The 19199-nt window shown below is 32.7% G+C and overlaps 3 protein-coding genes across 8 annotated transcripts; 2 read left to right on the top strand and 1 right to left on the bottom strand.

The window, feature by feature from the left end:
• Positions 1–3298: 3298 nt before the first annotated feature.
• On the bottom strand, positions 3299–3985 carry LOC21389073. The gene has a single exon (XM_010112041.1). It carries the CDS (start codon positions 3983–3985, stop codon positions 3299–3301), a length of 687 nt encoding a protein of 228 aa, XP_010110343.1.
• A 4553-nt stretch (positions 3986–8538) lies between these two features.
• On the top strand, positions 8539–12303 carry LOC21389072 (tRNA (cytosine-5-)-methyltransferase). Of its 5 annotated transcripts, XM_010112040.2 has the most exons (10): positions 8539–8649; positions 8807–8917; positions 9103–9196; positions 9313–9431; positions 9517–9639; positions 9754–10099; positions 10210–10304; positions 10763–10828; positions 10928–10992; positions 11915–12301. In XM_010112040.2, exons 1-10 carry the CDS (start codon positions 8587–8589, stop codon positions 11994–11996), a joined length of 1164 nt encoding a protein of 387 aa, XP_010110342.1. In that variant the 5' UTR covers positions 8539–8586; the 3' UTR covers positions 11997–12301. The 5 variants fall into 5 exon arrangements, with proteins under 5 accessions (XP_010110342.1, XP_024030516.1, XP_024030518.1 ...); XM_024174748.1 differs by lacking the exon at positions 10928–10992 and having other exon boundaries at positions 11915–12303; XM_024174750.1 differs by lacking the exon at positions 10928–10992 and having other exon boundaries at positions 10755–10828; positions 11915–11991.
• Positions 12304–13371: 1068 nt separating this feature from the next.
• On the top strand, positions 13372–16357 carry LOC21389071. 2 transcript variants are annotated; one of them, XM_024174744.1, is made up of 4 exons: positions 13372–13593; positions 14040–14483; positions 14851–15494; positions 16225–16357. In XM_024174744.1, the coding sequence occupies exons 2-4, from the start codon at positions 14082–14084 to the stop codon at positions 16271–16273; spliced, it is 1095 nt and encodes a 364-aa protein (XP_024030512.1). In that variant the 5' UTR covers positions 13372–13593; positions 14040–14081; the 3' UTR covers positions 16274–16357. The 2 variants fall into 2 exon arrangements, with proteins under 2 accessions (XP_024030512.1, XP_024030511.1); XM_024174743.1 differs by lacking the exon at positions 16225–16357 and having other exon boundaries at positions 14851–15832.
• Positions 16358–19199: the final 2842 nt, after the last annotated feature.

The following is a 19199-nucleotide window of genomic DNA, read 5'->3' as shown; positions in this document are numbered from 1 at the left end:
TTTTTTTTATTGGCTTTTCTCCACTCCAATCATTGGTTAAGAGCATTTCTAATGCAATGCTACAACTGATATGTCAATTGTAAATTTAGTATTTGAGTGCAAAAAACACTATCCAATGCAATGTTATTTGTTATGCCAAATATATCATATGATATACTTTGTAACAAATTTCTCACAAATTATAGTATGTGGGAAATTTGACATTTGATTGCTATTGGTTGAAATGTTTACTTTTTCATATAATCATTGCAACATTTGCATTTTCTAATTATTTTAAAAATAAAAGTTCACTTTTACAACTTTCAAAGCCTAATTATTATGGAAAAAAGTAGATTTAGCATTTTAAATAGCATTATGCATTGGAGTAAAAATGAAAATAACATACTATATCATACTTTGCATTTGATTGTTATTGGTTGAAATGTTTACTTTTTCATATAATCATTTCAACTTTTGCATTTTCTAATTATTTTAAAAATAAAAGTTTACTTTTACAACTTTCAAAACTTAATTATTATAGGAAAAAGTAGATTAGCATTTTAAGTAGCATTATGCATTGGAGTAAAAAAGAAAATAACATACCATATCATACTTTTTTATGTTAAATATACAATTGGCATTAGCATTTATATTGAAGATAGTCTAAATGATTAGCTATTTTGGAGAATACATTTCACACTAGTTAAATATTGCTAGCAAGAAATGACTAGGCATCTGTTTCTTTATTATTTTATTATTTCAAACTACAATAAATGTAAAGGTTTTTTTTATTAAATAAAGTTATTTATATTTTAAATTCAATAAATATTACTCATCAAAAATAGAGAGTATGGTTAGAGTGACTCATCAAAAAATTGTTAGCCAAAATAGCTTTGTGACCATTTTAGCTAGAATTTAACTAGAATTTAGAGAGTTCCCTTAGATGTTTTAAGTAAACACATTTTTAAATAGAAAAGAGAATTACTCATCTCTTTATCTTTCCGTTGATGCAAAGTAAATATACTCTTATATTATTCTTCAAAATCTTTAAATTAGAGGTGAAAATTATTCTATTTTAAAACTTTTAAAAATAACCATTTAAAAACATTTGAAATCAAATTTTCTATCAAGCTATGGAGTAACTAGTGCCCTAAAAATTATTGTCGTACGAGGAGAAATTCACAGGTCAATCTTCACGGTAATTAGAACACCAATGGAGCTCAGGAAGGGGTGGGAAGCCCCCTAGCTCCTAGGGGTGCACTAGATGGGAAAAGACCTATTGATATGTGTACACTCTAAGTGGAACTAGTTTACGTGTATTTTTTTTAGAGAAAATACTATAATGAGTCACGAACTATGATCCGAATTATGTCACGGATCTTTGCTCCAAGTTGCAGAAGATATATAGTTACTCTTTCTATTACCGAGACAGAGACAGAGTATGCCATTGTGGCTGAAGCTAGCAAAGAGATCGTATGGTTGCATTCGTTCTTGGAAAAATCAGGTCACAAGTACAAAAGAAGTATATTGCATTGTCACAAGCATAGTACTATTCATTTGGTAAGGAATCATGTTTAATTTGAAAAGAATTTGATATTAACATAAAATTTTATTTGAATTAGGAGATAAAGGTTTTAATTAAAACAGCATGTCGTTCGTAAATACATAAGGGACAAAACTAGTTGAACCAGATTTTGTTTGTCATTGTTAATATGATAGAGATTAATCAGAAATATTCTATTCCTTAAATTTGGATAGAATTTGATAGTAGGAGATAGAGTTTAAATTAAAACGGCAAGCGGTTCAAAAAAACATGAGGGACCATAGGCCGTGATAGTAAACAACAACAAATTTTAGTATAGTAGCAATATGAACTGCCTTTTCTGAACCTTCAACTAAAATGGAATTTTGGCCATAAATAATATGTTGCTTTTGAGAAACAAGATAACAAAAACTGACATCGTTTTATTTTAGCGTAAAAGAAATACTAATACATTAGAGAGCTGTCATGTTGATATGTAAACGACATCAGAAGTTTAATGTAAGACAATACTTTGTCGTTTCTTCTCAAAATGAAGACAATCTGACAAACCCTTGGAAAACCAACGCTATGTCGTTTTAATAATTTAACTCTGACTATATCTCGTATAAACAACAAAATGTCACTGATACCGACATTTTTCTTTGTTAATGTAGATGAGAAACGACACGTTCGACTTAATAGCAAGCATTTGGAACACATATATATCCATTATCATAAAACGACAGCAAACTTTTGGACGACTAAAGCTATGCCGTTTTTATGTCTGAACGACAATAAAATAAACTGCAAATAATATGTACTTTTGGATGATAGACAAAGCCAAATTTGAAAAAGAAAAGTTCTATTTTTTGTAAAACTAAGCTCTTGCTTGGTAGAGTATGATCAAACTCACCAATAAACATAAACTGCATGTCCTTTTCCAGCTCAATGAGAGAAAATTTCCAAGCATAAACAATCCTTTTCTTAGTGAGCTATGAACGAGGAGACTTTACAGTACATGCTAAATATTCTTTCATTATTCTTTAAAATCTTTAAAATTATAACATTTTACATTTCATCAATACGTTCTTATAAATTTCTATTTTATTACGCAATTATATTAATTAAAATCTGAATATTTTATAATATATTTTAAAATTGGAGATGAAAAATATTTCAAATATAACATCCAAAATAATTTAAAACTGAACTATCACCTCTTAGAAACAATGAGGGATCGATTGTGCCAAAAATTCAGAGACAGCTAACTTAAGAAAGGGACAGTGGGAAGCGTCATTACGTGTTAGACTTTAGAAGGTTTTTTTTTTTTTTTTTAATATTTAAACTAGAAACTACATGTCGTTTTACATTGCAATTGCCAATTATGGAAGGTCAAGAAACCAGAAGCAACAATAAGTATAAGTTTTTCAAAGAAAGCTGATGAAGACCAATCTTATATTCTAAGTGATTAATTAAGCCCATTAACTACAAAATAATCTTATTAAAAAAAAACAAAATAGTCTTTGCACTGTACAAGGCATAATACTTTCTTCCTCACAAAGTAACTAAAAGAAGTATATCAAGGGCCAATAGCAATTATATTGGATATCTCTACCGTTAAACCAGCACCATATAAGGAATTTACGTTCGCACTTCAAAAAAAAAAAAAAAAAAAAATAGCGTAAAGTTAACTGCAAATCAGTCACGAGTATTATACAATTTACAACTAGCTAAGCAAAATCTTCATGAAAAAAAAAACCAGAAACAGTCTAATTCTCAATTCTCAATTAAGAAAATCTAATTAATTGGCACGGCGTAACGGCACAACGGACATAGGTGACTGATCTCCAGCCACTGAACTATGCAGTCTCTGTGATAAAGGTGAGAACACGGCATTCGTAGCACCGTCTGATTGTCGTTCCAATCCAAAGATAACTCTTCCAAACAGATCGTACAATTACACCATTTACTCGCCTCATCAGCACCAGAAACATTATTCTCATGATCAGCATCATCATTCTTGACCACCTCTAGCGCTTGAATCGACGACTTAGTCGTGGGGATCGGAGTTTGAAACTCCTCGGCAGATTCCCTCAAGGCACGCTCAAGCGTTGATTCCTCGGAGCGAGTAGTACCGGCCGGAAAGACGCGTACATGAATGGGGAGTAAGGAGGCGGAGAAGTTGTGGCGCTGGACGATGTCAAAGACATCGGCGGTTATTTCGCACTTCATAGAACGGGTGAGCCGGGAGGGCACGCCGGAAGAGTAGAGAATGTCGGCCATCAGGCGTAGAGTGTCAGCCAAGAATGTGGAGAGGCCGATGAGATTTACGACCTCGCTTTCGAGACCGCCTGTGGAGAAGCAGATGCGGAAGCGGATATAATCTGTTTCTTCGAAATTAGGTGGCAGGAATGTGCGCTGATCAATCTCTACACTGCAGTCGTAGCCTAAATATTGGGGGCTATTACTTATAATCCTCACCATATTGCTTCTTGCAAAACGTCTCTATAGCTCTGTGAACGTCTGTTGTGATTGTAAATCTGGTATGAGCGATGGCAAAAGTGAGGAAATTATATATAGAATCATGTAACTCCGAATCATTATGAAATACGAATTGTAAACCAAATAGGATAGCTTGGTACTAGGTCACAAATGGCTAAGCGTTTTCCATTAATTTTTTATGTTTTTTTTTTTTTTTGAAGTGATAATAAAAAAACGGAGAGAAAGAATTGCGGACTTCAAGTAGGAAAAGACCGTTAGAAATCAAATTCAACATGCAGCAGAAATAGTGGAACCAACTTTTATTTGAAATCGTTAATATGATTGAGATTAATCAAAAATATTGTGTTCCTTAAGGACATAAAGGTTTTAATTAAAACTGCATGTCGTCCTTAAAAACATATAAGGGACAAGAAACATATGTGAATGTGATATATAAATCGTCATAAATGGTAAACAACAACAAATTTTAATATATTAGCTACACGCAAAATTTTGACAATAAATGATATGTCGCCTTCTTATATAGGCTTTTTTTTTTTTTTTTTTTTTTTTTTTTTAAATCGATGCCCCAACTTTGCGCGATTGATAAATTAATTCTTAAACTAAATTTTTGAGGATTAATCCCTTAGACTTTACAATTTTGATATAGGTACTCCAATTGATGACAGTATCAAAAAAAAAAAAATTGGATGGAATGTCACATGCCCTCACGTGCGTGACTAATCAGACACCAAATTCAAAAATAACCTAAAAATATCTTTTAACTGAAAAAACCAAAAAAAAAAAAAGCAAATTGGGGATTTGATGTAGGGAGATTTGAGTATTAATAGTCATTTTTATATTTTATTGTCGTTTGTTATAGCTTTCTAATTTAGCTTAGTTTTGTTATTATTATGTCGTTTATCTTAATTGTTATTGTTATCGTTTTCTAGGTAAGTTATAAATAGCCACTTAACTATTGTATTAAGGGGACTGAAAATATTTTAAGAATTGAATACTAGAGTTGAGGTTTCTTTCTAATTTGGGGATTTTCCCCTTATGGGTTCTTTTAAGTAGATTGGGATTGCACGTCCCGTCTCTCATCCGGGTTAAGCCGAAAAAATTCTATCCCTAACCATTTCGCTGCATCAGGATTAGTCATTAATATGCCCTTCTCCTTTTCTTTATGAGCAATACTATTGGGCATCCGTAGTGCTTAGTACAATCCACTAATAAAATGTGAGTCCCGTAACATGAGATCCTATGAGACTCACATTCTATTAGTAGTGGTGTTTAGTACCGATAGTGCTTCTAAGTATTTTTCTTTCTCTATCGGTCGCACATGGCTCACTGATACGACATTTTTCTTTCTTAGAGTATACGGTGTCATAAGAAAAACGACATGGTCGACTTAAAAGCAAATTTTTGACAGAAGTGGGTTTTCTGAAAACGACAACAAACCTTGAGACAACAAAAGCAATGTCGTTTTTATGTCTAAACGACAATAAAATAAACAGCAAATGACATGTACTTTTGAGTGATAATCATATCCAAACTTAATTAAAAGAATGGTTCTATTTTAGTAAAACTAAGCTGTTGATTGGTAGAGTATCATTACACTCACGTATAAACATAAACTAAATGTCCTTTTTCAGCTCAATGAGAACAAATTTCTAAACACAGACGATCCTTTGCTTAGTGTGTTATATGCTATGGAAGATGAGACTTTGCAGTACATGAAAAATATTCTTTTATTATTCTTCAAAAAAATAAAAAAATAAAAAATAAATAAACATTCAAAAAAAATTTAAAACCGAACTATCTATTAAGGTATGGAGTCTAATTACTGCCCTCCTGATTATTTGTCTTATGAAGAGATTTTACGGATCAATCTTCGCAGTAAGGTCATCACAGGGGTTGGAAGGGGTGGGAAGCCCCACTCCTAGGGCGCTGGGCGGCAGGAAAAGTACTACTAATATGTTTACACTCTTGCCGTGGTACGTTTCTAACCTGCAAAAGATAGTTACTTTTTTGAGACAAAGTATGTCATTGTGGTTCAGCTAGCAAATGGATGGTATAGTTGTAGTAATTCTTGAAAAAATTGGGTCACAAGAACGAAAAGAGTATATTGCATTGTGACAATCAGAGTACGATTTCCTTGATAAGGAATCATGTTTATTGTGCAAAGACAAAGCATGTGCAAGTTCGTTACAGTTTTATAAGACCACTATTGGAGAATGGAGTCTTAGCAATTGTAAGATTTAGGGGAGACAGAATCTAGTTGACATTTTGACAAAGACTGCTCTGATTGAGAAACTGAAGTTGTGAGCAACTTCAGTTGGACTTATCTTTCGAGAAAAGAGAGTCGTTGTCGCGGTAGGGTGATTGTTAAGTTGTGGAGTCTATTATTGTCCTGATGATTATTACCTTAATTATGAACATTTCATTAAGGGTGGTTTAGAAATTTTACTGGAGATTTAGATCACAGGAGGTCTTTTACCGGTTATGTGTTTCGAGTACTCGGAGGTACTGTGCCTCACTTCAACTTGTTGTTGCATTGTCAATAACTGAGGCTGAGTAAATTGCTCTGACAGAGAGGCAAAGACGTTTGGTTCATAGATTAGAATCATGAGATTAGAATTATTTTCAATTTACGTGTATTTTTTGTGTGAGAAAACATTGTAGCAAACCATGAACCATTCGAATCAGGGTACGAATCCACTTACCAAAACTCATTGAGGAGCCGGGATTGAAACACATACACTTTATGGTGTATTGTGATAGTCAAAGTGCATTTTACTCATCCAAGAACCAAATGTTTCATAAGCGGACCAAGCACATAGATGTGAGACTTCATTTCATTAGAAATATATTGTCTAAAGGAGAAGTGAGGGTTTTGAAAGGTCTCCACAGATGACAACCCTGCAGACATGATGATCACTAAGGCATTACCAACAGCAAAATTCAAACACTGTTTGAATTTTGTTTCTGTTGAGTGTGCAGAACGAGGTTGTGAGGAAGAAGGAAATCAACTGAATTGAAGAATCAACGCTCAAGGTGGAGAGTTGTTAAAGATTTGACCATTGATTCTAGAGTCATTAGTGACATGGCACAGGGTTAATAATCTGTTAGGCTACAAGTAAGTTTTGAATGCTGATTTGACCATTGATTCTAGAGTCATTCTCATCTTTCATGTTCTTGGGTGATTTCAATTCTTGCAATTGGTAGATTCTATGTAATTTTGAGTCAACTCAGAAAGGGGTTTTTATTAGGATTTCACAACGGTAGCCATAGAGACTTCAGACTAGGAAAGAGTTTGAGACGGAAAAAAAATAATAATAATAGTTGATGGAATAGCAGTAATAATGTTTTCATCACGTGAAAACTTAATATTTTTAAAAATAATAATACTATGTTCAAAATGCTCTTTTCACTATTGTTAAAACAAATTCATTAAAACTAAAACCCTTCTCGTTTAATGTGATTATTGATGTAAAATATTTATATATGATTACTAATGTTAAATTTCTGATTTTTTTTATCCATTGTAATGTCAAGAATCATACCTATCAAAAAAAAAAAAAAAAAAAAAAAAAAAAAACTTTAGGAATCGTTTCCTCAAAAAAAAAAAAAAAACAAAACAAAACTTTAGGAATCGTTTCCTCAAAAAAAAAAAAAAATTTTTTTCTAGTATTTCCTCTTTTTTGAAAATACATATGTTCTCTACTTATTAGCCGTCGGATCTCTATTATTTTTTCAATCTGATTTGATTTTAATTAAATTTAGGGCTAGTTGCAGTTGTTGTGCTTTTAAAATAATTATTGTGCTTTTAATAGAAGCACTACTTTTACTTAAAATAAAAATAGAAGTAAAAATAAAATCTAAAAGCTACACATATTAACTTCTCAAAATAACTTAAAAATTGTATTGATTTGTGGGCAAAGTATTTTTATACACTTTTATCAAACATTATAGTTGCATCGTTTATGATGCAAAGTGCTTTTAGGAGTTTTAAAAGTAATCTTAAATACTTGATAAGTAGGGATATGTGTCCAAAAATGAGAAGACTAGGGAAAGTCTAAAAAAAAAAAGAAAAAAAAAGAGAAAAGACATGTCGGCTGTGTTTAGAATTGATTCCGTTTTTATTTTTTACGTTTTTTAGAAAAAAAAATGAAAACGTTTCTAAAATAGCGTTCGGCGCAATAAAGATAAAAATTGAAAATGAAAATGATTTTTTAATTTATTATAAAATGATAGAGAAATAAAAAATGACTTTTAATCATTTTTTATTTTTTATTTTTGTTTTCTCATCTCTCGAGCAGAGAGAAAGAAAGATAAACATTAATGAGTTTTTTTTTTATATTGAAATTAATCTCTTGATAAATTTACCAAATGTATTTTTAAAAATAATTTATGTTTGAAATTAAAAACGTTTTTATTTTCATTTTTATATAAAAAACAAAAATTATTTTAAAAAAAGCACCCGTCGTTTTCTTGCAGGTTGGGGTCAAAACGACGGCGTCGGGCCAAGTCTCCACAGAACTCAGAAGCACAAACGCAGTAATTGAAAGGCGTCGTTGTTTCAGAGCCGTCGCCGGTAGACAATGGAGAAGCACCCACAGGAACCCTGGAGGGTTCTCGAGTTCTACAGTGGCATCGGAGGCATGGTATTTCCGACAATTTTTCAATTCTCTCTCTCTCTGTTGTTAGCTGATTCTGTTGATGCCTCGTTAGGTTTTAGTTGTGTTCAAGATCAATCAATTTGTTCGTCAAAACTTCCCTTTATATTTTTATGATTTTTTTTTTTGGTCTTCTTGTTGTTAGAGGTACTCATTGACGAGAGCTGGACTAAACGCGAAAATCGTGGAAGCCTTCGACATCAACGACACGGCCAACGATGTCTATGAATTCAACTTTGGCCACCGTCCTTATCAGGTTTTTCTCTTTTCTTTATTGATTTTTTTTTTAATGAATTGAAACACATGACTTGTGTTGTTTGTCTTAGAATTGAAACAATGTTCTGTTCTGTTTAAAGTTTTTGTTGTTATGGGCTTGGAATTGCTCAGGCGTTTTCTTCCATTAAAATTCTGTTTGTAAATATTTATGGTCGGATATTATAGGGTAATATTCAGAGCCTGACTGCTACTGATCTCGACAGTTTTGGGGCACACGCATGGCTTCTTTCTCCTCCTTGCCAACCATACACTCGACAAGGTGACACATTCTTCATTGCATTTTCCCTTAATTCCTCGAAAATAATTCCGCTTTTTGCGGATGTGTGTTTGTATATTAGCAACTGACAAGGAATTTGTTGAACTTATTCTTATTAGGTCTCCAAAAGCAATCCAATGATCCTCGTGCATTTTCGTTTCTGAATATTCTTGAATTGATACGAGACATATCACGCCCACCCATTATGTTGTTTGTGGAGAATGTTGTTGGATTTGAGGTTTGTTCATGAAAATTCCGCTCCATTCTAGTAAGATTTGTTTGGTTGGTTGCCTTTTGATGTTGATTTTCTCTTCTGGTTATAGACGTCTGATACACATTCAAGGATGTTAGAGATATTGGAAGAAGCTGATTTTGTAACACAGGAGTTTATATTGACTCCATTACAATTTGGTGTGCCTTATTCCAGGCCACGCTATTTTTGTCTGGTACGTTTTCTCTGTCTGAGTTTCCCAGTCATCTGGAAAAATATGGGAACTATTACTTCTACTGTTTGCAGTAACTTTGGACTTTTATTTAACTTGTATCAATTTCCTTTGTAGTCAAAGAGGAAACCTTTATCCTTTCAGAACCCACTGTTTGATAATCAGCTTCTTTACTCTCCAACCCCATTGTCTTGGCATGCCGATAAAGAAGTATTATGCGAACATGATCAAACACAAGAGAGCTTGGATAAGTTGATCCGATCTTGTGAGCCAATAGAGAGGTTTCTTGAGTTGAAGAGTCCTAGCCAGCAACCAGGATCCGGTTTTTTGGATGCCACTGGTGCTCTAGCAGACGATTTTGGAGCTCTGGAGCAAGATGGTAAAAGGGATGGAGATGATGTTCGCTCCTTGAAACAGTATTTTGTCCCTTTAAACTTGATAGAGAGGTGGGGAAGTGCCATGGGTATCCTTTTTCTTTCTGATCATTATGGAATAGCATATTTGATTTCCAAATGTTGGATATTTATCTATCCATGCACAGACATATATGCTGAAATTCTTAACTCTGCTTAGATATTGTCTATCCCGATTCGCAGCGATGTTGTTGTTTTACAAAAAGTTATTACCGATATGTGAAAGGCACTGGCTCCCTTTTGGCAACAGTCCTGGTAAGATGCCATTCTGTCAACTTATGCTGAATTCTTCTATGATACTTGAGCGTTTCTCTATGTTATACCTGATTTGCTTCATTGCTTAAGATCTTACATCTATTTGTTAGGTGCCTTATTTCTTTCTTTGAAAGTCTATTTGTTGGGTACTTGCACAAAGCATGATTAGTATGTAATGATGTCTAATGTCACCATTGCTGGTAGGTGATATTCCAAAGTGATTTGACCTGAAGAGTCATATAAATGAAAATACCTTAGCTTAGGTACGAAAAAGGATATGATACTCGATGTAAGGTCTAATTCTCGTACCACAAGTTTGCTGTCCACTACTCATGAGTTTTTTTTTTTTTTTTTTTTTTTTTTTTTTTTTTTTCAAGCGTATAGTTCATGTTCATTATAATGAGAAACTTGCCATAGTTTTTCTTGAATAATGCATTTACAAGATTATAGTTATGCAGCCAGAGAAAAAGGGTAAAGCATCTTCGTTAAAGAATCAAGGTCTTAGATACTTTACCCCAAGGGAGGTATGCGGATTTCTTTCCCATCTCTTCTGAAGGTTTATTTTCATTTTCTTGCAAATCAAGCTTTGCTAAACCTCCTTTTTCTTTTTTTTTGGAAATTAGGTTGCTAATTTGCATTCTTTCCCTGAAGATTTCCACTTTCCACAACACATAAGCCTTAGACAACGGTACGATGTTGCTCTTGGTTTTTTTTTTTTTTTATAAGAAAAACTTTATTGATAAAATCAATAACAAGGGCAAAGGATAGAGAATCATCAAACCCACAAGATACAGAAATGGCCAAATGCGAAAAAAGATTTGACCAAGATATGAAAGGAAACAAAAAATAACTCTCAGATCAATTCCCTATTACATCTTTCAAATTCCAAATGACTAAAGAAAGTGGAAATCCTTTAAAAGCTTTATCTGAAGCAGCCCATAGCGATCCAAGAAACTTTGCCTTCTAAAAAATATCAATTGGCTCCATCTCCTTTTCCTCAAAAATATCAGTTGCTCTTGGTCTCTTATTATTTTTCACGTCCTTGTTATTTATCTTATTATATTCTCTATTATTTTGGTAAATATGAAGAATTCAGCATTTCAAATAGGACTATACATTAGGTAGGTTCACATTAAATTTAAGAGTGAATTTGGTGGTTAAAAAATAAATAAAACTACGTTGCACTCCTGTTATACATATAGGCTTTAATTCTTCCACTAATCTCTCCAAGATATTTGTTAGAAAATATGTTTAATACTCGTCCATTGCATATTATGTAAAGTGCATATTTGTAATAATGGGATACAGGTGGCATTTATGATTCGAGATGTTCATTACCTAATTTACATGACGCAAGCAGATTATTTGCATTTTCATAAAAGCATTACTTCCAACATTTTTTTAAAGCAAGAGAACCACTAGTTTGGTGAATTAAATTGCAAGATTTAGCCGACTTAAAAAATAAGAACGTTACAGTCACCACCAAGACACCAACTGAAGACAAAGAAATGTTGCAATTCCCCGCTAGTTAGTTGCTATGTAGAAAACTTCTATATTTTCTTGTGCTTGAAAAATATATGAACAATTCTATTTCTCAATCTATGTTGCAGTTATGCATTGCTTGGAAACAGTTTAAGCATAGCAGTGGTTACTCCTCTACTGCAATATTTATTTGCTGAATCTTCACGATAATCCGACGATAAACGCTTGATCAAGAACTTTCTATCTGGACATGGACGAAGACTTTTGACCATGAAGGAACTTCTCTAGCTGGTTTAAGGATTCATATTACTCAGGTAGCTCGCTAGAAAGCGTGTCAATGGCGATCCAACATAATGTTATTTTAGATGTACAGTCTTGCTCACAGATGTTCACCTTTTCAGAGCAAACACAAGATTTTACCAATATGATATTAGCTCTTTATATAACATATAACAACTTAGATTTTAAATGATATGTAATAAGATGACTATCACTCTTTTGTATTTCATGAGAATGAGAACTTTCTTCTTGGTTGATGCATATAACTGTCTTAGAAGGAAAAATGGTTGAAATAAGTAGGGGTGTGGAAATGCGTTAAAAATAAAAAGTGAAAAACGATTTGGCAGGATGTAGTAGACTATTTTGAATTTTCATATATATATATATATACACACACACACACACACATATATATATGTTTCTTTTAAATTTTACGGACAAGATTTTTATTTTTATTTTTAAACGTGAAAGATATCCAAATTCCAAGTGCGAGGATAAAATTGTCAAATAATAAGTTCAATTAGTTTAATTTTACTTGCCAATAATTCTTTGAGTTATTTTCTATTCTAATTTTTTTAGGAAAAAAAAAAAAACAAATATGAAGTATCCTACTTAAGGGAAAACATACGGGGAAAGCGGAGTTCATGATAATAAAAATTCGAGCAAAGTTATTTATTAAGGATAAAAACTAACTTAATAAATGTTTAAAATTCAACATTCGAATTAGTCTCCAAATATAACTTTTTTTGTATTATCGTGTAATATCATTTTCTTTTCCTTTGTGTAACATTTGGTTCACCAAAGTATAATATTAAAAAAAAATGTTAGCTTCATTTTTTCTGTTATTTTTTGTCACTTACGGCATTTATTGTTTAATACGTGAATTTTATTAACATAATATATTATTATTTAAATGAAAATAAATAATAAAATTCACGTCTTAAATAATAAATGCGAGCCGAAAAGTGACAAAAATAGTGATACTTACGTTTATCAAAAAATAAAGTCCAACACATATAATAATATTACACACTTACAAATGATGTTACACAGAAAACAATAAAAGTCATATTTTTCGGATTATACGGTTGTTGCTTTGCCTAAAACTTATATAATTTTTCTTTAAAACGTCTTTTAATAGTTACCAAACAAAGTCATGCACAAATTTTATTTATTTTCACTTTAGGACCAAAAAAAAAAAAAAAAAAAAAAAAAAAAAACGAGACAGGCTGTGCGTCCCACGCTCCCTCGTAGCCTTTCCCTTGTTAGAAGTTAGACCTAGGACTTGTAACGCAAGCATTGAAAAAGAACGAAAAATAAAAGAAAAGAAATATACAAATACATCAATATTTCATATTTGTTTTCTTCCCTATTCTCATTTCTCACAAACCCTAGGTCCTGAGTCCGAATCCGATCCTCGTTTTGTTCCTGAATTAACAAAATCAAGCTCGATATCTCTTCCAGAATAAGATTCATAAATTGATTTTCAGAAGAGCTCCTGTGGAATTACGTGAGTTTTATCACGAAGGTCAGTCAAATCTGGTCCCAATTTTGATTTTTAGGGCTTTTGATTTCACGATCTTAACGCTTTATTGTTTTCGTTTATTTTTCGATTAATTTGTTGTTACTTGTAGGAAAGTACGTAATTTTGATTTAGATTTCAGATTGTGTGACTTATGCCCCTATCTTGAATGTTCTTTTAGGGCTTTTGATTTCATTATCTCAATGTTTGCCTGTTCATTCAATTTTTCATTATTTTGCCTATATTTCCAAATAAATGTGTGATTTTTAATTTATCGTGTAGATTTTGCACGTTGTGGCTATACTTTGAATGCCAAAGTAATCAAGTTCTTATTTTCAATCATAGGCAATCATTTTCACTCTATCCTTCTTTTTTGTGTAAATTAGATCGTTGTTCTTGAATATGTTTAGTTGTGTTTCTAATTAAAGCAACAATTTTTATTGTTTATATAGGTATCGAGATATTGTGTTCCCGATAAGTGTAACACAGGAATAATGAGATTCAAGAAGGGAAGTAAAGTGGAGGTACTATGCAAAAAAGACATGGCCTTAGGGGCGTGGCGTGGTGCAGAGATCATCTCTGGTAATGGACACACCTACTGTGTTAGGTATGCAGCGGTTCGAGGCATGGAAGATGGGAAAACTGTGGACAAAGTTCCAAGGACATCCATTAGGCCTTGCCCACCTCCTGTGGGCAGTGTGGTGAATTGGGCTTCTGGTGATATTGTGGAGGTGCTTGATGCTGGTTCCTGGAAAGCAGCGATAGTTTTGAAAGTCTTGGATGGGGGTTCTTGCTTGGTCAGGCTTCTTGGCTCATTCATGGAGTTTAAGATTCACAAATCCAAGACTAGGCCGCGTAGGACTTGGCAAGATGATAAATGGGTTGTATTTGGAAAGGTAAACTTTTAGCTGGTTCCTTTTTGTTTTGCTTATTGCTGTTGAGAGTGTTTAAAGTTCTCTTGCTTTTGCTTGAGACCTTTTGAATTGAATCCTTCCAAAAGTTTTAATTCATCATCTTTTTCACTCGTTGGATATATTTGAAATATTCTGCCACTAGAGTTCATGAATGGCATTTGCTTTCATCTTGATGGATCAGTAATTCTTTTCAAACTATACGTCTTTTTTTCACCTCTCTTACTCACGTTGATTTTACTTTTATCATGGTAATAACAATGTGTTTTTTTTACCGCTTGGGAATTAGTGCTCTGTTATTCTTTTGTACGCCATGCTATTGTACTAAATATCATTTGTTATGTCTTCACAGGGTTGTGGGAGTCGTGAAGCTGCAAAATCCAACAACTTGCCAAACTTGAATTGTTGTGATGTTCCACAAGTTAATGCAAGAATAAGGCTCCCTGCTGGAAATGATGGTTTAGCTCTTCAGGACAACAATTATGGCCAGGATTCTTATATTGTTTCAGCTAAGTCATTGAAGAGAGCTTCTCCATTTTGTTCTTCTCAAGTTGAAGCACATCCTAGTAAAGTGAGAGCAATTCAGAAATGGACTGATCATCAGCAAGTAATTTCAAGGTCCCCATCTCCCCTGCTGAAAAAGGTAGATGCTGTTGCTTCCCCACGAGATAATCTGGGTGAAAATGGCATGCATGCTTCCTTTAGTAAACAAACAAATGGCCATTTTGAAATAGAGAGGGAGAATTTAATTGGTGCTAGTTCATGTTTTTTTGAAAGGAGCACAGAATTTAGTGATTCTGATAGTGGTGCATGCTCTGTTGGTAGTTGTAGTGTCAGTAGTAGTGGTATGAATAAGTTTCCTAGTATTGTTTTAGCAGGTCCTAGTCAAGATGCAGATGCTCATTCTAGCGATGCGGAATCTTTTTGTGGCCGTGAAGATGAAGAAGAAAATTGTTCTCTTCCTCTAAAAGAGGAAGGGGCATCAAGAATTCATAGGTTAGAGTTGCATGCTTATCGAAGTACCATGGTGGCAATGCATGCTTCTGGGCCCTTAAGTTGGGAACAAGAAGCATTATTAACAAATCTCCGTATTACACTTCATATTTCAAATGATGAACATTTGATAGAATTAAGGAACCTAATTTCTTCTAGAAAACCTAAATGTTTGTTAGCTTATGATCAATGAGACATGCAATACTTGGCCTCAATGCCCTTGATATGTAAGAAACAGTAAATGATACATTTAGTTATGTCTATTTTGACTAATTGCATTGGCTTATATTAGATATGTAATTTACGAGTGTTGTATCAAACATCTTCCAAAGAAATGAATATTTCCAGGTTCATCATGGTGCTGTTATCTTTCATTATTCTTTTATTATTTATTTCTTTTTCTTTACCTTTCCTGCTGTTTTCAGGGAGATTATGGCATGTACCTAGTATATTTTATATTTTATTGTATGTCTTGAATTCTTCTTTTTCTATATTCAGTCTTTAGTGTTAGTCTGAAGTCAATAAAAAGGGATGTAATTATCAGCTAGTTAAACATTCTGTTTGAGAAGTTATGTTTCTTCTGGCATAAGAATGTTAGTGACAGACTGTAATTCCTTTTGTTTTGATTAAAGCAAATTTTGTCAAAGCTAATGTGAAATAGCTTGACCTCTTGTCATTTGACAGCTTGCGGCTTCATTCAAGAGTGTTATTGATGAATCCCCTGCCTTTTCAGGGCCAAAGTTGGAGGCTTGCTTGCCTTGCTTCCAAAGGTCTTAAGATGATGCTGGGGTTTGCACCTTGCACCTTGCACCTTGCACCTAGCACAAAGAATGGGACAATATTTGCATTCAAATTGCTACATATATCACGATATATGGCCGGCAAATGATCCCATTATTTCCTGAATTCAATGATGTAGATCATTTCTAGCTTGCTGGAACTATGGACGCATCTTTTGCCAAAGCAGAATCCGAAGAGATTGCCTAATATGCAAAGGTCTTTTTGTCAAATTTCTACTTTGAGATAACGCGTATTGCTTTTAACTTATTCCTGATTACATATATTGAGATATTTCTATCTCTTATCTTTTTTTCCTTCTTTCGTTTTTTATTTTTTATTTTTTTATTTTTTGAAAATTGACCTCCAATCAAAGGTTCGGCTTCTGATGGTGAGTTTTTATTTATTTCACTATTTACTTACCATTTGAAAGGATCTTTTTTTTTATTTTTTTTTACCTGCTTTCGAGCGGATGATTTTAGGAAACTGCTTTGGTATGCTTATTTTAGTTTTCTTTCTTCTTTTTTCGTTATTTTATTTGAGAGTGAAAACAACTTTGTGGGGAGGTAATCTTGTTTTTCGTCTGCTTTTCACATTCCAATAATTTGCTATCATTGAGAAATTTTGAAAAATTTCAGACATTCATTATCGTATTGAGATATAATGATTAAAACTATATAACTATGTAGTTTCTTTTGGCCTGAGCTTGTTGCTAGTGATCAAAGACAAGTGAGCTGCTTCAGGGGTTCGATGCTTTTATCTCGTGAGGGGGTTTCTTTAAATTCTTATGGTCTTTGTAGTCTTCTTGGTTTCACTTGTAAATCTTCCTTTTCTTTAAACTCTGCAACACTTTTACCATATTCCTTCTGGCTGTTCCTTTTAAAGAGAGATTCTCCTGTTTTGCTCAGCAAATGCACATCTTTTACCAATGGGATGGTGAGATTATAGAGCAATTATTTTCTTTTTTCGGTATTATACCTCGCAGTACGGTTTCTTTAACGGAAGGGGATTTTGATGCGTTCAGCGGGACAAGAAATGGTCTTGTGGAGGTATTTGCTGGCTTTTCTGCGGAGCTTGCGGCTGCGGCTGAATGAGTGGTTGTTGAGATCCTTGGGAAGAATCGTTTATTTGTGTAAAATCAAATACAACATTTCACTTTATAATCCAAGTTTGAAGAATGTCATTATTTTCTTTGGTTCCATTTGCTCTTTGGTTTTGTCTCTCTCTTATCTTGTGAAGCTCTTTTACTTTCTGTACTTTTTTATCTCAATGAAAGGACAATTGAACAGCTTGTCTTGTGGAGGTATTTGCTGGCTTTTCTGCGGAGCTTGCGGCTGCGGCTGGAAAGGAATGAGTGGTTGTTGAGATCCTTGGGAAGAATCGTTTATATGTGTAAAATCAAATACAACATTTCACTTTATAATCCAAGTTTGAAGAATGTCATTATTTTCTTTGGTTCCGTTTGCTCTTTGGTTTTGTCTTTCACTTATCTTGTGAGAGCTCTTTTACTTTTGTACTTTTTTATCTCAATAAAAGGACAATTGAACAGCTTATCATACATATGCATCTCCCAAGACAAGTTTTTATAGATATGATATAGAGAGAAAAGAAACAGTTTAGAGCAATTACCCTGCAAGCTTTCTAGCAAGATACAAAAATGGCTTCTCAAAGTTGTAATTGCTCTTGGCTGAAATTTCATAGTACTGGAGATTCCTCTTCCTGCGAAAGGCAACCTGCTTTGCTTTCACCTGCCTATTTTTAACGTCCACCTTGTTACCGCACAACACGATGGGAATGTTATCGCACACCCTATGAAGATAGGGAGAAATAAAAAAATTTAAAAAAAAGGCAATTTTCATGTTTAGGAAAACGAATGGGCGACGGAACGAGGAAAAGAAAGGAGAAAGAACTAACAAAATAGTGCAGAAAATTCGGCAAATTTGAAGGAAGGTAGGTTTTTTTTTTAAAAAAAAAAAAAATTTAACTGTAGTAGAAAAAGTTAAATATGATTTTTTTTAAAATTTTTAATTATAGAAACTTAAAACTGAAAATTTAAATCGGTAAAATAAAAAAAGTCTTAATTATTCATAATACCTAAGAATGAGAGTTTTTTTTTTTTTTTTTTCTACTAAAAGAATGAGAGAAGTTTGTTATTTAGGAAAAAAGGTCTTAATTATTTAACTACAAATACTAGCTTTCAAGGATATTTTTGAACCACCAGTTAAAGAGAAAATAAATTTCGGTAACATTATTTTCTTTATTAGAAGTAGAAAAGATTATTTTCATAAATACCTTTTGAATTATGTATTACGTGCCAAAATGTTCTTTAATTTTTTAAAATAATTTAAAACATCTCTTAATATATAAAAAACAGATGAAATAGCCTCCTCTATTCACTTCAGTCTATAAGTGGCACGTCATTAACCATTAACTAAAAGCATTAAATTCTAATTAAACTTGTAAAAGTGATTTAAGTATTAAAAATAATAATAAAGAATATAAACTATTGAGAAAGAAACAAAAGTGACTCAAAATTATTAATGCCACGTCAGTTTATCCATTAAAATAATTAGCACAGTTGATCTGTTAAAATAATTAACAGAGATAAGACGGAAGGAGTTATTTGAACTATTTTGTATATATTAAGAGATGTTTTAAACTATTTTAAAAAATTAAGAGGCTTATACACACTTTAGGAACATTTATAAATATAATCCAAGAAGAAACTTCTTAATTTTAAAACAATCAATGTGAAAAATAGGAGTATTCGTATAATTATCAGAATTTGAGATCATATTAGCATTAAATTTTAAAATAACATCAATCAACTTGTTACTACCTACTCGGACCTCTTTTACAAGTTAATCAGTTTTTTTTTTTTTTTTTTTTTTTTGGATAATACACAAAAAGTTTGTTAAAATACCACTTTCG

Source organism: Morus notabilis, unplaced genomic scaffold (genome assembly GCF_000414095.1).
Source record: "Morus notabilis unplaced genomic scaffold, ASM41409v2 Scaffold1040, whole genome shotgun sequence".
NCBI lineage: Eukaryota > Viridiplantae > Streptophyta > Magnoliopsida > Rosales > Moraceae > Morus > Morus notabilis.
This window is presented reverse-complemented; position numbering and strand designations above follow the sequence as displayed.